Genomic DNA, 21,439 nt, shown 5'->3' on the forward strand with positions numbered 1-21,439 from the left:
CACGTCTCCACCTCTCCTACTAGTCTGGATGAATGTTTCTTCTTTAATTCCTTGGCTGTCAGACTTCTATGTAGTTTGATTTTCTGGCAGTTCTGGTTGTTTGTTGTTTTTATACTGGTTGTTATCCTTTTGGTTGTGCAAGGAAGCAAAGTGCATCTACCTACGCCTCCATCTTGGCTGGAACTCCTCTAAATCAGGGGTGTCAAACTCATTTTCACCAGAGGCATACATCAGCTTTTTGGTTGCCTTCAAAGGGCCAGATGTAATTTTAGAACTACATAAATGTAGTTACTCCTTAACAGTTAAGTGAGAGCTTGGCACCGCCACCAGGTAGAAACAAGGTACAGGGCTGGATAAAACAAGGTGGAGGGCCGTGTTTGCCACCTGTGCTCCAAATTATATAGATTTATTTCAATTATATGTATTTGTTTTGGCTTAATATACCATTAAGCCAAAATTAAGACAACTGAGGAATAATAACTGTAGGAATCTAATATGTCAATCAGTATCTGACACTAATCATTGCATACTAAACTTACCAATTAAATTTAAAGAAAAGTAATAAATATTTACTGAAAGAAAGATGTCTCCTTTTGATTCAGAGATATGCCTCATATGTTCTCAATGTGCGAGGTATCTTGATGAACGCTGCATAAAATGTGATGATGGCATATTATAGGAATTTGGAAATGGTTTTCCTTCTCTAAACTTAAAGATTAAAAAAAAAACTTGCAACTCATTATTTAAAAGAAACAAAAAATAAAGGGGGCTTACATTAGCTAAGAAATATGTACCATTTACCATTATTAAAGTACTTTTCACCAATATTAAGTACAGCTTTGGATTCTAATCCCTCTCATGGGTATAGGGTATGATTGATTAATTGCTTGCTTGATTGATTATTTAGCCTCACCTGAGCACACACTTAAGAGCGAGCAGAGGGAAGGAGAAAGACAGAAAGTGAAATACCAATAATAGAAATTTTGATCAGCTGCCTCTTGCACATGATCCAACTGGGGACCGAACCACTGGTGGACGCCCAAACAGCTTAGTGACAGCGGACAGTGCTTGAGTACTTTTAATAGAGGAAAAATATTTTTGGCGTAAGAGTGGAGAGTTGAAAAGACAACTAACAAGAATTTTATCAGTATAATTTAAAATCAGGTTAAAGAAAATATAAAAAAAGATAAAGATTAATTTTTAGATACAGTCTAAGCATTTGTTAGAGTTTGTGGTTTATAAGCTACTTTTCAGTATTCTATTATTTGAAAGTTACAGCTTACGATTTTGAAGCATTTGCATAATGTGTTCCTTGATCATCGGCAAAACGAGCTTTCCACCAAGTCCACAAGCCATTCGGTCCAAAGCACTCTCACCAGCAACTGCATTGCTACACACCAACAGAATTTAATGTTCAAAATACACAAGAACAGTACATGTTATTAAACGAGGATTGAAAAAGAAGTAAGTCAAGGAGTCTTGAATATATGCAGTAAGCTGTGGGTTAAAAACCCTAAAGTTAAAAGGGGGAGGAAGGCAAATAAAATTACCACAATCCATTGTAGTTTAAAAACTCCTAAGTCTGCATCTTATTTTTCAAGACTTTCTCCCTTCTCTGTTTACATGACAAACCCCTCACTGGCTAAAACTTAGCTTCTGATACTTTGAAGACTCAGGAGAAGAGTCTTGTGTTTCTCATTTCCTGGATATATATCCTTTAAACTTATCAGTGAACGGAACACAGAAAACTGAAAGGGGTGCTGAGACTGTACATAGTTTTCTTCCTCACTGTAAGCTTATTTATGTTTAAAGAGGTATAAATTGCATTGTCGAAAATTATGTATAAGTAAAACTCCATTCCAGTGTTTTCGCTGAAAACTTAACACAATCTGGCATAAAAGTCTTTGTACTTTCTTAGAACTCCAAGGAAAGTAGAGAGTTTGTCATGTGCATAATCTTTAACTGTTTTGTGAGAACAAGACTATATACAGGATGGACAAAAGTAGGTTTATAGTTGTTCGTATGGAAAATAATAAACTCGTTTTGCTTACTCACAACTATAAACCTACTTTTGCCCACATCTGTATATAAAGATAAAGCTACAAATGATCTTTAGAAGAGGGTCGTAGACTTAAACTGATCTTGAAAATATATTCATGGTCATTTACTCGCAGATAAGAAAATAGTATTCATCTGGTCCAGAAGAAAAAGCTTCATAAACTATATAAAGTCAAGTGCCTTTTACAGGGCAAATTCCGGGCCAGGTAACAGCACATTACAGTAACTGAACTGGAAAGAGGAAACTCGATCTGAACTGATTTCCCTCCTGAGCCCTACTAGGTTATATCCAGTGAAGGACTGACTACCTTCATACAATCCAACACAGTATTTAAGCCAGAAGTCAGTCATTTTTAATGATGGCAGTTAGCCTCAGAAACTATATATATTCTCTAAGTGAAATTTCTTTCATTTCTAGTATTGTTATAGTTAACTTATACTGTGTACCAGCCTTTCAGGGGAATAATTTGTTCTTTTTAAGGAGATAGTAGTATGATGCCCTAGGAAAAGTAAAAGAGATGGCATTAAAGCCCAGTCTACCAACTGCTTATGTAGTCTTGAACAAATCACTCAACCTTCTCTCTCCATACTGCATCTAATAATATGATAATATACCTTTATGACTATTGAAAGAATCTATTAAATCAGCAGAGTTCTGAAGTGTTGTTTCATGTACATGTAAGGGGTCATCATTGCTATTGGACAGTGAATATAGATTTTGGTTGACTTCACAGGAATCAGTATTCATGGGGGACTTGTAAGTCACAACAAGTAAAATAGTAATTCCAGTGGTACTATCACCTACTGTTCAAATCTTGCCACTACTGTCTCCTCTCTAGCCGCAAGTTAAATTGTATTATATTAGGAAAATAAGAAGTTTCACTGGGAACTGTGCTGAAAACAACCATTCTAAATGAAACGTATACATAAAAAGGCAATTATCACAATAAAGCTTCTTTATCCATATTTTAAGATACTCAAAATAAAAAATCTTGAAGAAAATTTAGAGTAAAATGGTGATGCAGAAATGTATACAACAGAAAGCCTACACGTTCCATATGCTAAACTTAAAAGTTTAACTTCAGATTATAGAATACATCAGGAAAGAGATCTCTTACTGCTACCTGATGTTGCTTTTCCCTGTCAAGGAACCTCCATAATGTATTTGGTATGTATGATTGATTACCTGTCAAAATCATCATCTTCTAGTTCATCTGCATTTGCCCAGTCCTCATCCTCTTCCAGATCAACCATCATTGCTAACATCTGAGGAACTAAAGGAAAAAGTAATTTCACACTTGAAGACCACTGCTTTTTTACTGCCAATATAATCATTTACAAACAAGAATTTTAAGAAGTAAACAAAAAATTTACTTTGCCTCTAAAAGAGTGAAACAAAAAAACGATTTGCCTATGTTCCCAACGCCTATTTTGTTAAGTTTTCACCTTTTAGGGAGGGCCACATTTGCTTTAGATCTTACTCTTTTTAAGAAGTAACATTAAGGAAAAAAACCCCCAAACTTTCCATGTTCTATTGCATTCTCATCCCCATTCAGCATAAGTGAGCTTCATGATAAAATAAATAGTTCCATTCCCAAACTGTTTTTACACTTGAACTACAGATCTCAATATGTATATACAAAGAACTATTTCAAGCTTTTATTTTTTATATAATACATGGTATCATACTATATGGATCCTCTAGCAGTTTTCTTTTTTCTCAACACATGTGGATTTCATTTTAATTACTTCACAGCAATGCATTGCATGAACTCTTTCCTGTTGTTGAACATTTTGGTTTTTTCCAATTACAAAATTTGCTTTGATGAAATTTTTATACTTAGTTCCTTGAAAAGTGTTAGTTCAGGACACGAAATTGCTGCAGGTGTCTTCAGTGGTATTAAAAATCACTGAACTTCTTTCCATACTGGTTGCATAAGCCTGTATTTCTAAGTTTAAAAGGCCTGTTTATTTCACAACAATGTGTGAAGTGCCCAGGAGCTGTGAGAAAGTCTTCTAACTACATCCTTTATCAACACTTGATATTGTCAAATTTTCTAACAAGTTATATTCCACAATTACACTTGTTTTTATTGAGAAGGTACAGTGTTCTTTAGCTATTTTAGATTCTTCTTTTGTAAATATCCTGTTACTAACCTTTGTCTAATGTCCAGATACCAAATCTTTGTTGATTGTGTGCATTATAATTATTTTCTTCCAGTCTGTAACTTATCTTTTAATTTCACTTATGGTGTACTTGGTCAAAAAATTGTTTTCCTTTTAGCAAATTTAGCAATGTTTTTGCACCTATGGTTTCTGATCCAGTCTTTAAAAAAATAATACTTTTCTACTATCAACCTTTACTTTTAAAATGTTATCTGTATTTAATTTATTAACCCCAACTGACTGTTATAGAATATTTAAGATTGGTATGCTTTTTTAGATAGAAATAACCAGTTGTCACAATGACCTTTCATGAATTATCTTTTTAAATCAGCTTTTGCTTCCATGTGAGTGGATCTGCTCCCACTCCTAAATCTTCACAGATGACAGGGCTAGATCTCTATTTTGTTTGTAAAAATTCTCTTGGCTACTCCAGGCCCCATTTTCTTTAACTTGGAATTTCAGGATCAATCTTACGACCAACTCTATTGGGGTTTTGACTAAAATTATATTAAATTTATAGATTAATTTGGGAAAACTGATATTTAGTTCTTTCAATGTTTTAGTCTTTCAATATCTTATCTAATTATCTCCATAAAGTTCTTAAACATCTTCTAAGTGATTTCCAGGTATCACATGTTATGCCTGTTATCACATGAGGATTTGGAAAGCTGAAGCAAATCCATCCAGCTGAGTATAAGCACATAGAGCTGCACTTTCCCACACTCTTCTGATTTTGAAAGGACATTCATTGTATCAACAAATCTGTGAACTTATATATCTCTCAGCAAATTTATTTAACAAGTTTTCCACATTAATATAAACTAAAGATCTTTGACTTACTAGTCTGTGCAACAATATTGGTATGTTTTCTTAACATAGCAGCTGCAGTCTCAGAGAGGGTCACAATTACTTCAAGGGCAAGCTGGCGTTGCATGTTATTGAGGCTAGTGTCTCCACACAACTACAAAGACACATTTGCATACATTTAGTAGTTTACTCATTGAAAATAATAAACAGAACATTTACTGAACTATTTATTTTACCTTTAGACTTAGCTGTAAAGTAGCTTCCAAGTGAGGACGCAAATACTTTGGAACAGTATCTGCAATCTCAACAAGGGATTTAAGAACTGAATCATCATTCTGGTAACATGAATCATTTACAGCCTAGAAAAGATGAAAGAGAATTTTAAAAAGTCTGTGCTCAGGAGTCACTTTATGATGACTCATTAGCTAAAACATTGAAAGGCAGACAACAGAGAAATACTGTTAGAATATTTTTCACTAAATAACTTAGCAATCTACATTATGCAAATGTTTGTTCCACCTACAGCCCTATGTTCACTTCCTCCTTTTAACTAATATTAACTAGACATACAAAATAAGGATTTAATTCTAAGTCAATATTAAAATCAGTGAAATTACAATAACCACCACAATGAAACTTAAGGCTATCAAGGAATTTTTTTTCATAACCAAAAGGAATCCCTTTCCTCTATCCTTCTTATATCCATGCCCTAGTCTTTTTTATATATACAGTAAATACATTTGATACATTTAAAGTGTCCCATGTTACCCAATTTATTTCTCTTTGATGTCAAGCTTGGTCACCATAGTACTTAAGAGTGCATTTTGTATTTACCACTGCCTATTTCAGAGTGACAACTCGTAGAAGTTTTGTCTAACATTTTAACTTACTCTAAATTCAGAGGAACTGAATCTGAAATCAGGCTTAGTAAGTAATTCAAGATGTTTTGTTAATAAAAATTGCTAAAACAGAATGGAACAGTTAATGTCTTGTCACTGACCTAAACTATCTTTTCAGTTTGATGTTACAGGGATAAAAGTTTCTACTAAATCCTTTGACCCATGTAGAATGTTTCAGTTTTAGTTCCTATAAATTCTCTTTAACCCAGTTCTCACCAGGGTTGCTATTTCTCCTAGGAGGTATTTTCTTGACTGTCATGGCTGAAGACAGGCAAAAGCCAAGAGTACTAGATAGTCTGCATCTGTGACACGAATGCTTCTCAGGAACTTACAACTTTCTTATCGTACATTTTTCATGATCATAAATGTCTGACACTTACAAAAATTAAAAAAACTCATAATTATCTGAACCTTTTTTGCGTTATTTAAAAAATTCATCCCTCCTAAGTGTAAATACTGTATAAATCAAGAATAAATATCGCGGTTCGATTCCCAGTCAGGGCACATTCCTGGGTTACAGGCCAGTTCCCTGCAGGCCAATTCCCAGCAGGGGACGCACAAAAGGCAACCATACATTGATGTTCTCTCCCTCTCTCCTTCCCTTTCCCTCTAAAAGATAAATAAATAAAATCTAAAAAAAAAAAAAAAGAATAAATACCTTTATTTTTTTCAAAACTTTACCACTTCTGGAAATGAAATCTGTAGTTAAGTAGTAACAGCAATTGTGGTGTTTGACTTGTCAACGAGACCTCTATATCTGTTCGCTCACATTTTTAGCTATTATATCTGTATAGATCACTTAAAAAAAAAACCACTTCATCTACTATGTCTCTTGTGGTAGTCATGCCATAAAATTTGTATGTGGAAAGCATGCCATTTTTATTATGTATTACTTTCTTTTTATTTCTTCTTCGGATATTTTAAAAGGTGCATTGATATTTTAAAAACATGCATATATGTGAGTTATGTTATCTATGCATTTCATTTTAGGACAGAATATGAAAAGTTACAAAGTGTTTGTTAAAAAATGGTTTGGGGTTTGACAAAGCTAAGAATAACTGCTCCAACTCAGCCAATCTTATTTTATCTTCTCACTGAGGCAGAAGGTGTCCTTAAAATAATAACTTATCCTCAATATCCAATAATGGGAATGAACCATAAACTATTTACTTTTTAATACAAACTGTTAAACCCTCTGGGTAACAGTAAGAACTGCAGTCTTATCTGGGTGTGAATCATACATGATTCTACCACTAACCAACACTGTGACCTTGGTTTCACCTTAGGTAAAATGATTCATAGGCTAATTTCACAGGTTATTTTGTTCATTCAATGGGAATAACCTATGTAATTATATATTCAATAAACATAAGTTGTTCATATCATTTTCATTATAGAAAAATTCTGAAACTCTAACCTAAATATTTGAAGACTAAGAATCTATCAAAGCTAGTGGATAGATGTAAATTCAATTGGGACAAAGACCTGCATGTTTTGTTCACTGCTGTATCCTCAGTGCTTAGTAGCACCGCATAATAGGTGATCAATATTTACTAAATAAATGAATGCACTAGTAAACTCTGATGTGAATTTATTAAACGATAGAAGCTAATAAAAATATAGTTATCACCTATTTTAAACAGTTTTCTTACCTGTAAGAATCCAGGTAACAAATCTGCAAAATGTTTGAACAGAGCAACATTATGCTCATTTGCAAGTATAAATGCAGCTGTAGCTCTAGCAGATAATGTTCGGATCTAAAATGAAGAGAGTAAAAAATGACAAACATGAGACATTTTAAACAGATGCCAAGTTTAAGTTTTCTTACACAAAATGAAATTTTTCTTTATCAGTAAAACTAGTAATTTTCCTTTAGCAGTAAAAACTAGTATTTATATTTTAAAGTATTAAAGACAATATCCAAATACATAAATTTCTTTCACGAATTAGATATTATCTTAAATTAGGTGTTAATATTAATGAAATTAAAATTAGTCACCGATGGATGTTCCTGATCTTGCATACACTGAACTAACATCCGTTTGATGACATCTAAGTAGTGCTGCTGTTGGTTCCCAAAAATTCCAGGAAAGTTCCTAAAAAATGATCCAAATTGGTTTTTAAAAAGTACATTACATGTTAGTAAAGTATCAACTAGAATATCTAATTAAATGTCTGCATGACTCGAAGATTGTGTATTAGTACTTAAGGTTGAATACCCATCCTCCCTCTAAGCAATCCTCTTTTGGTGTTGGATAAATGGAAACAAACACAATAAAGAGGATTAGTCTGGGAACTTGGAGAGACCCAGTCGTACAGGACTCAGCCACCCACCCGTAGTCCAATATTTTATTCTTATTACTGTCTCTGTTAGAAGCTAACTTAGAGGGCAGGAAGAAGAGCAGTTTCAGGTGGTACTGCAACACCCATGCTTTCTGATAATCTGCTCTTAGTCTTGGTGATCCAGGGCAGCTTAAATTCTGCTCTACTTTAAATTAGGTAAACAATTAAACTAAATACTTTTACTTAATCCTCTACTCTAGATTACTGACATAAATAAGATACATTTGACAAGGAAAGTAGACAATGGTTTTAATATATACCCATGCTTTTTGATGCTCAAAGTATATCATATTGAACAAAATGTATATGATCTTAAAAAATTATAAATCTACTTATATTGTAAATGCAGTATACTGTATTACATAGCAGGGTAGAATTTTTCTTAATGTAAATAGTTTTTGCACTCTAAACCTCAATCCTCTCCTTATAAATACAGAGTTTATTAAAATGTTACATTTTATAAAGCTTGATTGTAGAAGACCCAGAAAACAATGGGGATTCACGAGCATTTTCTCTTCAAGATGTCATTATTAAAGCAGCTTTCTCAGAGTTACATTTAATACTGCGTCAATCTCCAAATAAAGCATAAGAAACCATTCCAGAAACTTTTTCACAATCATAAAAAATAAAGGAAAGAAACCAAGCTCCAGAGAACCTTATATACAAATGAGGATCATAATATGAAATACGAAGATTTCTTTCTTTTCAGTTTTACTTCCAAATCAAATACAAAGTTTATCAAAGGTATTATGTTAAGTTTAAAAAGTTATTAGGGACTTTGCAGAGACTTCTGGCAAAATGGAGATGTAGGCAGATAAACTGTGATTCCTTGTAAAACCAAAAGAAGGACAACAAATTTAAAAACAAAAAAAACCCCAGAACTGACAGAAAATTGAACTAGATGGAAGTCAGACAACCAAGGAGTTAAAAAACATTCATCCAGATCAGTGGGAGGGGCCAAGATTGGCAGCCTGGTGGAGAGAGACTCATAGCAAGGTGGAAGCTGGAGGACTGGGACTTGGCAAAGTGGTGGCTGGTGGAGCAGGCAGTCCTGTATTTGTGTGCTGAAAAACCCAGAGGAACAACGGGGGGAACGAGATAGACTATGCCACCCAGGGTCCCAAGGTGGGGAAATAAAGCCTTGAAACTTGACTGAAAAAACCTGTGAGGGTTGAGATGGCAGAAGAAACTCCCAGCCTCACAGGAGAGTTCATTGGAGATACCCACAGGGTCTTACAATGTACACAAAACCACCCACCTGGGGAATAAGCACTAGAAGGGCCATATTTGCTTGTGGGTAGCTGAGGAAGTGACTGAAAACCAGCAGAGAGCAGAACATGTGGCATTGTTCCCTCTTAGACCCCTCCCCTACATACAGCGCCAAACCCAATGATGTGCATTGCCCAGCCCTGGCAAATAACTAAGGCTCTACTGCTGTGAATGTAACAAGCCCACCAAGACAAAAAATAAAATAAAATAAAATAAATATATATATAGCGCCCAAATGAAAGAACAGATCAAAGCTCCAGAAAAAATTACAGCAAAGCAATGAAGAGATAGCCAACCTATCAGATACAAAGTTTAAAACACTGATAATCAGGATGCTCACAGAACTGGTTGGGTATGATTACAAAATAAAAAAAACATGTGAAGAGTATAAAAACTGAAATAAAGGAAAATGTACAGGGAACCCAACAGTGATGGAATAAAAACAGGGACTCAAATCAATGGTTTGGATGAAAGGAAGAAATAAACAGACTTCCATCCATAATAGATAGGTGTAGGTGGAAACACTGTGCCTCCCCACACAACCAAAATTAAGGACAATAAAGATTTAGAAACAAAAACACAACCAGAAAAGACAGAAAACTGAAGTGTATTGAAGTCTGACAACAACAAACCATTCATCCAGACTGGTAAGAGGGGTAGAGCCGGCAGCTGGTGGAGAGAGGTCATGGCAGGAAAAGGTGGCTGACAAACCCGGGCACACAGGCAGGAATGCAGGCGGTGTGGCGCTAACAGACCCCAGGCCGGGGGAGGAAACAAGCAGACCCAATAAGGTGTGTAAGGCCGCTGGCTGAGCACAGTCACACATTCAAGTACAGATAAACCAGGCAAAAACTGGCAGCAAGACAAACTGCCCAACCCAGGACCCCAGCACCAGGAGATAAAGCCTAAAAGCACTGATTGAAAACGCTGTGGGGGTGGAGATGCCCAGAGAGACTTCCAGCCTCACGGGAGAGACCCACAGGGTCCAAAAATGTACACAAGCCCACCCACCCAGGAACCAGCACCAGAAGGGCACAATTTGCATGTGCGAAACAGCAGAGGGGACTGAAATACAAGTGGAGTAAGTGCCATAGTTCTCCCTTTGACCCCGCCCCCACATATAGTGTTACAACCCAGTGACTGGGTTGACCACCTTGTAGAACACCTAAGTCTCCGCTCCTCATATGTAACAGGTGCGACCTGACCAAAAATTATGGCTCAAACAGAAGAACTAATCAAAGCCTCAGAGCCAATACTTTTAAGTGACCAAGAGATAGCCAACCTATCAGATGCACAGTTCAAAACACTGGTGGTCAGGATGCTCACAGAACTGGTTGATTTTAGTCACAAATTAGAGGAACATATGAAGGCTAAACTAATTGAAATGAAGGGAAATGCACAGGAAATCAATAGTAATGGAAAGGAAACTGGGACTCAAATCAAAGGAGTGGACCAGAAAGAGGAAAAGAAAGGACCAAACAAAAATATGAAGAAACATGAATTTAAAAAAATGAGGAGAGGCTCAGGAACCTTCAGGACATCTTTAAACCTTCCAACATGTGAATTATAGGGGTACCAGAAGGGGAAGAGGAACAGCCACGAGTGGAAAACTTATTTGAACAAATAATAAAGGAGAACTTCCCCAATCTGGCAAAGGCAATAGACTTCCAGGAAATCCAGGAAGCTCAGAGAGTCGCAAAGAAGTTGGACCCAAGAAGGAACATACCAAGGCGCATCATAATTACATTAGCCAAGATTAAAATGAAGGAGAGAATTCTAGAAGCAGCAAGAGATAAGGGGACAGTCACCTACAAAGGAGTTCCCATCAGACTGGCAGTGGATTTCTCAAAAGAGACCTTACTGGCAAGAAGGGGCTGGAAAGAAGTATTCCAAGTCATGAAATCCAAAGACCTACAACCAAGATTGCCCTATCCAGCAAAGCTTTCATTTAGAATGGAGGGCAGATAAAGTGCTTCACAGATAAGGTCAAGTTCAAGGAGTTTATCATCACCAAGGCCTTATTATATGAAATGTTAAAGGGACTTATCTAAGAAAAAGAAGATGAAAAGTATGAACAGTGAAAAAACAGCAAACTCATAGTTATTAACAACCACACCTAAAACAAAAGCAAACTAAGTGGACAACTAGAACAGGAGCAGAGCCACAGAACTGGAGATCACATGGAGGGTTAGCAAAAGGGGAGTGGGAGGAGGAGAGGCGGGGAGAAGGTACAGAGAATAAGTAGCAGAGACGATGGGGAGAAAATAGACAGGGGGAGGGCAAGAATAGTATGGGAAATGTAGAAGCTAAAGAACTTATGACACATGGACATGAACTAAAGCGGGGAAATGTTGGTGGAAGGGGGTGTGCAGGGTGGAGGGGAATGAAGGGGGGAATGGAACAACTGTAATTGCATAATCAATAAAATGTATTATTAAAAAAAGAAATAAACATTGAACTAGAACAGAATGAAGAAACAAGAATTCAAAACAATGAGGAGAGGCTTAGGAGCCTCCAAGACAACTTTAAATTTCCAATATCCAAATCATAGAGGTGCCAGGAGGAGGAGGAGGAGAAGAGCAAAAAATGGAAAACTTATTTGAAAAAAATAAGGAAGGAAAACTTCCCTAATCTGGAAAAGGAAATAGACTTCTAGGAAGTCCAGGAAGCTCAGAGAGTCCCAAAGATGGTAGACCCAAGGAAGCACACACCAAGGCACTTTATAATTACATTACTCAAGATTAAAGAGGAGAGAATTTTAAAAGCAGCAAGAGAAAAGGAGAGAATTGCCTACAAAAGAGTTCTCATAGACCATCAGCTGATTTCTCAAAAGAAACATTACCGGCAAGAAGGGGCTGGAAAGAAGTACTCAAAGTCATGAAAGGCAAAGACCTAATTATCCAGCAAAGCTATCATTTAGAATGGAAGGGCAGATAAAGCGCTTCCCAGATAAGATCAAGTGCAAGGAGTTCATCATCACCAAACCCTTATTATATTATGTTAAAGGGACTTAATCTAAGAAGAAGATCAAGAATATAAACAGTAAAACGACAACAAATCGACAACTGTCAACAAGCAAATCTAAAAAAAACAAACATAAAAATGAACTGCACAAACAACTGGAACAGGTATAGAATCGCAGAAATCGAGATCGCTTGGAGGGTTATGAGCAGGGAAGGAGAGGGGAAGTAGGGGAAAGGTGTAGGGAATAAGTAGCATAAATAATACGTGGAAAATAGGGGAGATTAAGTATAGTATAGGAAACTGGCTGGTACAGCTCAGTGGATTGAGCATGGGCCTGTGTACCACAGGGTGGCAGGTTTGATTCCCAGCCAGGGCACATGCCTGGGTTGCAGGCCTGGACCCTGGTGAGGGGCTCCCAAGAGGCAACCCAACATTGATGTTTCTCTCCCCCTCTTTCTCCCTTCTTCCCTTCTCTCTAAATATAAATAAGATCTTTAAAAATAAGTAAGTAAACTCATAAAAAAGAATAGTACAGGAAATGTAGAAGCCAAAGACCTTACATGTATGACCCATGGGCAGTAACTAAGGGGGGGCAGCAATGCTGGTGGGAGGGGTGTGCAGTGCAGAGGGGAATAAATGAGGGAAAATGGGACAACTGTAATAGCATAATCAATAAATTATATTAAAAAACTAAAAAAAAATAGTTAAGTTAGACTAAAAAAATCAGAATGTTCTTTGCATATTCATGACGTTCAAGTTTAAAAAATAAAAAATGAGATCAGCGTATATACCAGAAAATGTGAAGGGCGGCTTCTCGTAATCCCACATTTTGAGAGCTGACTGAATCAAAAAGGAACTTCAAGCCTTCAGGCCACTGGTTGTTACCATCCTCATCTAAAAACAAAGAAGTCCAGGCATAAAGTAGGCAAGTCAAAACTAAAGGGTGAATCCTTTCATTATAAGTCTTATTTGAAATATGTGGTAGTCGAAAGTGTCATTTGCTGTAAATGTTTTTTAAAAATTCCAATACAATTAGGTCCTTCAACCTAAAAATAACACAATAATCTTGTAAAAAGCAACTGTTTATATTTGATTTACTTAAGCACAGATGTTACCCGTAGTCATTTAGAAGGAGGAGGATTGAGAAAAAATATAACTATGACTGTTTGGTTGAATCTTTAATATATACTATTGTTATTAAAGAGTTTAAAAAGAAGGCAAAGTTAATATATGGTAACAAAGTCTTTAAACCAGGACTCAGAGTGGGGTGCTCACACTTTCCAGTTTTAAGTCCTATCAGATGTTATCTATGTATTTACTTTTCAACAAGATTTTAAAATAATAAAATTTTTGTCATACCTTATAATAAAAATGAGAAATCTCAATAAACTACTATATTAGTTAAGAGACTCATTAGTTATACTCTTATAAAGAACTTGAGTTGTACTGGGTTGGCCAAAAAGTTCATTTAAGTTTTTTCCATCAGATGGCTCTAGTAGTGCTTAGCTGTCTTAAATTCATTCAAACAATTTTGTTAGATTGTACTGGGATAGCTGTCATATCAGCATGCAATAAAAAAAATCAAAACTAGTGAATTTTTGTACAGTCATTTTAATACTGAAGAAGATACACAACATTTTTGGCATATTATGCTTTACTACTTCAAGAAAGGTAAAAATGCAACCAAAGTACAAAAACGATTTGTGCAATGTATGGAGGAGGTGCTGTGACTGATGGAAAGTATCAAAGTGGTTTGCAAAGTTTCTTGGTACTAATGATATTTTGGCCAAATGACTCCTGCTGTGGTGCACTGGAAGATGTTTAGCAGCACCTTTGGCCTCTTTCACTAAAAGATAGCAGGAGATAACTAGCATACTCAAAATAGCCAATCAATAAAAGTACTAGTGAAAATGAAAAAAATGTGTTTTTTATTTTATGTGAAAAAAAGAAAAAAAAACCTAAGCAGACTTTTTGGCCATCCCAATAGAAATCACACTCAAGTTATACATGTTTTCTTGTTAAACATTTCCCTCCATATTTACCAATATTTTCTGAAATGAACACTACTTGGCTGACATAAAAAAAAAAAAACACCCTTAATCTGTCCCTTCAATATAAAAATGATGAGGTTTAAAATAATTGCTTTAAAAAATCTATGAAGAGATCACTCTGAAACATTTTGAAAATGTTTCCATTATTAAATGATTGAGTTACAAATGTAGCCTACAAAAATTCTTATTTGTACACTTAAAATTTTTTAATAGAATCTTCTAAACTTTTAAAATAATTCAACATTAAGAGTTTCCGTGAGTTCTGAACTCAATAGGTAGCTGAAATTAAAGAATTAGTGTTATGATATACTAAGCACAACCAACCAACTTCTCTCATTTAGCCCTTAGTGAGATATCCTTTTTGACGTTTAAAAATCCTACCTAAATGATTTAAGTTTAAAATCATATTTATGAATCTGTCACAAAAGTATGTTTAATTATACTTTATTTGAAGTGACCAAAAGGTTTTGAGAGTTGATAAAATGCAGTAGTAGATGTTCTCCTTTAAAAATATATTTGGGCCCTTGCTGGTGTAGCTCACTGGACTGAGCGTGGGCCCATGAGCCAAACAACCTCAGTTTGATTCCCAATCAGGGCACATGTGTGGGTTGCAGGCCAGTTCCCAACAGGGGACGCATGAGAGGCAACCATACACTGATATTTCTCTCCCTCTCTCCTTCCCTTCCCTTCTAAAGATAAATAAATAAAATCTTAAAAGATACATATATTTGGGTATTTTATAATGTAAATATTATAGTAGCATAAAAGGATATGTACATAATTTATAAATACACAAATATAACTGCAAAAGCACTTGGAGTCGAAATCCACTGATTTCGACTTCTATTGGCAAGTCTGTAAAGAAGATTCTAAATTAGACTATGCTTTCAAAACTTTACAGATTAAGAGGGAATAAAACAGACAACTTTCAGGCAAACTATAAAAACTTCTCCACATGACTGTATTAGAACCAATGGTATGATGACTGCATTTCATAAACGTGTAACTTTTGGCTCCAAACGCAGAATTCATAATCACTCTCATTTTCAACAGAATAAATGGTACTTAAGCAGCTGGAGATTTTCTTCTAAAGATTCTACTTAAAAATATATATATATTTACACGGTCTATCTTGAAGGTATCCAGTTATGTAATATGGAAAATAGAGCCCTGGCTGGTGTAGCTCAGTGAATAGAGCATGGGTCTGCAAACCAAAGGATCACGGTTCTATTCCCAGTCAGGCTACATGCCTGGGTTGCAGGCCAGTTCCCAGCAGGGGACGCAAAAGAGGCAACCATACATTGATATTTCCCTCCCTTTCTCCTTACCTTTCCCTCTAAAGATAAATATATAAAATGTTAAAAAAAATAAAAAATAAAAATAGAGACAGTTATTGAAGACAGATACAAGAAACATTGTACATAGGACAATGACATCCTAGTTCCCTTAAAAGTAGGTACCTTGGGACCTCATACTGTTCTTCCAATTGCCATCAGCTGCTCCATCATATTTTCCTGAATCTATCTCATTGACAGTCTGAAATCTCTTCACTTTCAAAGGTAATTTTAGTTTTGGGAAAAACCTAGAAGTCACAAGGCACCAAATCTGGGCTGTAGAGGGGCTGAGTCACCTGGGTGATTTGATGTTTCACTAAAAACTCTGCACGAGACGTGAAGCATGAGCAGGCGTGTTGTTGTGATAAAGCGGCCAATCACCAGTTGCCCATAGCTGCGGCCTTCTGAATCATTCAAATAGTTTCCGTGGAGGAATGTTTAAGTTTAATGCAAAATCTGATGCAGATTCACTGCTCTCCTTCCTCAGTCATTTTAAATGTGACAGCCACACAGTACATGTCACCCGTCAGAGCCTACAACCCCCATTAACTAGTACAGTGAAGTTACCATTATTCACACATGTGCATCCCAGTCCACTCTACTTGGCTGTAAGGTTACACTGATGTCATGCAAACTGTTCTCATTATATTAACAATGGCTGGACTTTTCCCAGACAGACCTCTATATAACTGACCCTTAAACAATGTGGAGGTTTAGAGATACTGAACCTCAACTCAACAGAACTATGCACATAACTTTTGACTCCCCTAAAATTAATTTGTCTCTGATTATGTGCTGGGTGTTGATTTCAGGACCTGTGTCAGATAACAAAATCCACAGATGCTCAACTCTCATATCAAATGGTGTAGAACAATGCATACAGTCAACATTCTACATCCAGACTCCCAACAATAAATTGAAAAAGGTACAGGTATACATTGCAAAAAATCCCCATATAAGTGGACCCACACAGTTTGAACCTGTGTCATTCAAGGGTCAACTGTGTTCATTTTCTTTTATAAAATAAGTACTTTTGCATACACACCTATTAAATTTCTTGCTAGCTCTGCAGCAATATCACAAATTTTCTTCCTCATGCTAGACTGTGTTTCCATTTGAATAATCAGTAGTAGTTCACTCTTGATAGCATTCTGGACATCAGAAGGAAGAGTTGGGTAGACTTCATCAAATGCAGATGACAAAAGACGTCTTAGGAGAACAGCAGCCATTTGTCTAGCCTATAAAAAGATAACATGGTTAATATATTGGTGTCTTACTAGAGAATTTCCAACATACTAGATTCATTCTGCCACTGACTGATGTCACTATTCCATTTTTACAATTTATCCTGAAAGCATTTTATTAGATTTTGTGAAAAATAAAACTTTGTAATCACATTAGCCTGCTGCATGGAAAATGCCACAAAAAACTATTTTTATTTATACCTCAGTGAAAACCCTGAACATATTAAATCTCAAACAGGAACACCTATCATAGCAATAATAAACCTGTTTAAAATTCCTATTTTTAATACATTCTTTGGAGAAAAACAGATCTTAATATTAATTGTAAACCATAGAATGCTCTTTTCCTACCTCTCTATTTGGCTCTCATTCTAGTATGTGAAGTACCTTTTCTACATAATCTTAATACTCCCAGCCTGGACTACCTTGCTGTATTACTGACCTTCCATTAACTTCTGAGACAAAATGTTATTGAATGTATTTATCTTTATGCCTCATTCATATAAAGAAACACTACAAGTTCCCAACATCTAAAAAGTGATAATTAATTTCAATGTGTATACTCTTACCCCATTTTCAGACCTGTAGAACTAAATCAAGTTTGTCATTTTCTGTATAATATTCCTTTGGATTATAAAAGTTGAGACAAATAGGACTTTGGCCAAGATAGAAACATAGGTAGATATACTTTGCCTCCTCAACCAACCAAAAGAAAAACAACAACAAATATAAAAACAAAAAATATCCAGAAGTGCTGTAAAATCAAACAGTACGGAAGTCCGACAACCAAAGACTTAAAGAAGAAACATTCATCCAGACTGGTAGGAGTGGTGAAGAAGGGCAGCCAGGGCAGCTGGAGGAATGGGTGATCCCACATACGCTTGTGGATAAACAGAGAAACAACTGGGGGGAGAGAGAGACTGTGCAACCTAGGGTTCCAGCACAGGGAAATGAAGCCTCGAAAACCTCTGTGTATAAAAAACTGTGTGGGATGCAGTGGTGGAAGAAACTCCCAGTCTCACAGGAAAGTTTGTTGGACAGACCCAGGAAGTCCTAGGATGTATACATACCCACCAACCTGGGAATCAACACCAGAAGGGCCCAATTTGCTTGTGGGTAAAGGCAGAAGTGACTGAAAACCTCCCACAGCAGAGAAAGACACACTGTTCCCTCTTGGACTCCACCCCCACAGCACAATGAAGTGGGGTGCCCCGCCCTGGCAAATACCTAAGGCTCCACTTCTCCGAATGTTAACAGACAAGCACGTGCACACGCACGCAAAAGCACGTGCACACGCACGCACACCCCCCCCCAAGATGGAAGAATAGATCAAAGCTCCAAAAATACAACTAAGCAACAAAGAGATAGTCAACCTATCAGATGAGGTGTTCAAAACATTGGTACTCAGGATGCTCACAGAAATGGTTAGTATGGCCACAAAAGAGAGGAAAAAGTAAAGATTATGCAAAGTGAAATAAAGGAAAATATACAGGGAACCAACAGTGAGGGGAAGGAAACTGGGACTTAAATCAATGATTTGGAGAAGGAAAAAATAAACATTCAATCAAAACAGAATGAAGAAACAAGAATTCAAAAGAATGAGGAGAGGCTTAGGAGCCTCTGGGACAACTTTAAATGTTCCAACATCCAAATCATAGGGGTGGAGAGGAAGAGCAAGAAATGGAAAAGTTATTTGAAAAAAATAGTGAGGGAGAACTTCCCCAATCTGGCAAAGGGAATAGACTTCCAGGAAGTCCAGGAAGCTCAGAGAGTCCTAAAGAAGTTGGACCCAAAGAGGAACACACTGAAGTACATCATCATTAAGCTACCCAAGATTAAAGATAAAGAGTGAATCTTAAAAGCAACAAGAAAAGCCCTGGCTGGTGTAGCTCAGTGGATTGAGCACGGGCCTGCGAATCAGGCAGTCGCGGTTTGATTCCCAGTCAGGGCACATGCCTGGGTTGCAAGCTGGTTCCCTGCAGGCCAGTTCCCAGCAGGGGATGCATGAAAGGCAACCATACATTGATGTTTCTCTCCGTCTCTCCTTCCCTTCCCCTCTAAAGATAAATAAATTAAATTTAAAAAAAAAAAGCAACAAGAAAAAAGAGAGTTATCTCCAAAGGAGTTCCCATAAGACTATCAGCTGATTTCTCAAAAGAAACCTTGTAGGTAAGAAGGGGCTGGAAAGAAGTATTCAAAGTCATGAAAGGCAAGGACCTACTACATCCAAGATTACTCTATCCAGCAAAGCTATCATTTAGCATGGAAGGGCAGATAAAGTGCTTCCAGCAACGGTCAAATTAACAGAAGAGTTCATCATCCCCAAGCCCTTATTATATAAAATGTTAAAGGGACTTAATCTAACAAAAAGTTGATAAAAAATATGAACAGTAGTAAAATGTAAACAAGCTCACAACTATCAACTGACAAAAAAACAAAACAAAAAACAAACTAAGCACACAACTAAAACAGGAACAGAATCAGAGATGGAGATCACATGAAGGATTACCAGTAGGGAAGGGGTGGAGGGAGAATGGGGGAAAAGGTATAGGGAATAAGAAGCATAAATGGTATGTATAGAAGAGACAGGGGAAGTTAAAAATAGTATAGAATATGGAGAAGCCAAAGAACTTATATGTACGACCCACAGACATGAACTAAAAGGGGGAGAATGCTGGTGGGAGGGGAGTGCAGGGTGGAGGGGAATAAAACGGAGAAAACTATGGGACAACTGTAATAGCATAATCAATAAAATATATTAAAAAAAGTTGAGACATACACCTTTCTAAAATTTGATCATATTAAGTCTATAAGCCATTGAAAATAATAAACCCAATTATTCATGTTTTTTTTCTTTTCTGGGCTGCAGCTATTCATTATCACTATAACTACTTTGGGACTATGATCAACAAAAAGAGTTAAGCTATACAAATAAAATTTGCCTTTTCTCCCCCATTTACTTTTCACTGAGAAATCTTTTAATCTGAAATACTTTTGGCAGATAGTCAACATATTAAAAATTTATGCTCTAGAAAGGATTCAAAGTGGTTAACATTCCCATAAAAGCAGATGAAATTTATGCAATTCTCACATATACACTGAAAACTATGAAGCCAGAACATGATAAGGCTAGTTCATAATCATCATCTAATTCCTAAATCAATATTTAAATGGGGTTCAGTATAGGTTTTTTAAAAATAAAATTCAATACTTTTCATAATAATCTCAGCTTTAAAATTGTTTTGTAGTGGCACACTCTCCCTCTGGGGAGCACGCTTGTGCCTTTCTATTCCCCTCCTTCTTCCCACCAGGCACATTCCCTTTGCCTTTCTCTCTCCCAAGCTCCAAGGGCCCTTCTTTTGCTTTTGTAACTTTTTTCCTAAGCCTATGCAGCCAGTTGGCTTACTTCTATTACCTCTGTAACTTCAAAAATAAACTTTCTCTTGTAATATGAAAAAACATTGTTTCGTAGCTAACTTGCATCCATCTTCAAGAATTAAAATAGCCAATTTTTTTTTAGAGATTTAAGTACTATCTTTTTGTTGTTTGTATTTGACATTCATTTTGGATTAAAGAAAAAGAATATTGCAAAGCTGAAGGAGCACCTTTTGTCATCTACTTTAAAAAACCAGGGCATGTGTATATTGTTTCCTAAATACTTTCAGAGAATAATAAATCGCCAATATAAAGTCAGGTATATTACTAGCTAGTTTAGTGTGACTTCATTTCCATCATGTGTTAATATAAGCATTTTACATATAGTGTGACTGTTAATAAAGGAGCTTCCTCACTTCACAAACTTTAAGTTCATTTCATAAATGGGATAAGTTTTATACACTTGGGTATTTTGATGTTTTTCCTGAAACAAACAGGATATTTGGTTAATATTCAATGTTATATACAGATATTACTTTTGTAAAGAAAAAAAGTAGCTTGTAAATGCACAGAAAAGCAGTAAGAAACTATGTATTTGATTTGGTACAGTAACTAGTTTATTTCCTAAAAGCCATGATTTTATTTTAAAAAGTCTTTATTTATTTACATTTTTTTAGAGAGAGGAAGAGGGAGGGAGGAAGAAAAGAAAGAAACATAGATATGAGAGACAAACATCTATTGGCTGCTTCTTTTATACTACCTTAGGGACCAAACCCATAACCTAGGCAAGTACCCTGACCAGGAACTGAACCAGTGATCTTTTGCTTTGCAGACCCATGCCCAACAGACTGAGCCACACCAGTTAAGGCTAAAAGTCAGGATCTTTAAAGGACTCTACAAAGTGTCTTTTGTTTCTTAAACATCTTTAT

At 36.1% G+C, this 21,439-nt stretch overlaps 1 protein-coding gene across 1 annotated transcript in view; it reads right to left on the reverse strand.

The window, feature by feature from the left end:
- The window catches only part of IPO5 (importin 5), a 53,739-nt gene that overhangs the window by 24,242 nt on the left and 8,058 nt on the right, over positions 1 to 21,439 (reverse strand). The window contains exons 3-10 of the mRNA XM_037154556.2: positions 16,937 to 17,129; positions 13,298 to 13,400; positions 7,930 to 8,026; positions 7,583 to 7,687; positions 5,268 to 5,390; positions 5,065 to 5,185; positions 3,245 to 3,332; positions 1,284 to 1,390 (exon numbers count right to left, since the gene is read on the reverse strand). Coding sequence (XP_037010451.1) covers positions 1,284 to 1,390; positions 3,245 to 3,332; positions 5,065 to 5,185; positions 5,268 to 5,390; positions 7,583 to 7,687; positions 7,930 to 8,026; positions 13,298 to 13,400; positions 16,937 to 17,129 — 937 coding nt within the window. The remainder of the gene's footprint in view (positions 1 to 1,283; positions 1,391 to 3,244; positions 3,333 to 5,064; positions 5,186 to 5,267; positions 5,391 to 7,582; positions 7,688 to 7,929; positions 8,027 to 13,297; positions 13,401 to 16,936; positions 17,130 to 21,439) is intronic.

The sequence above is a fragment of the Artibeus jamaicensis genome, unplaced genomic scaffold, assembly GCF_021234435.1.
Source record: "Artibeus jamaicensis isolate MK-2021 breed Jamaican fruit bat unplaced genomic scaffold, CSHL_Jam_final contig_410, whole genome shotgun sequence".
NCBI classification, from domain to species: Eukaryota; Metazoa; Chordata; class Mammalia; order Chiroptera; family Phyllostomidae; genus Artibeus; species Artibeus jamaicensis.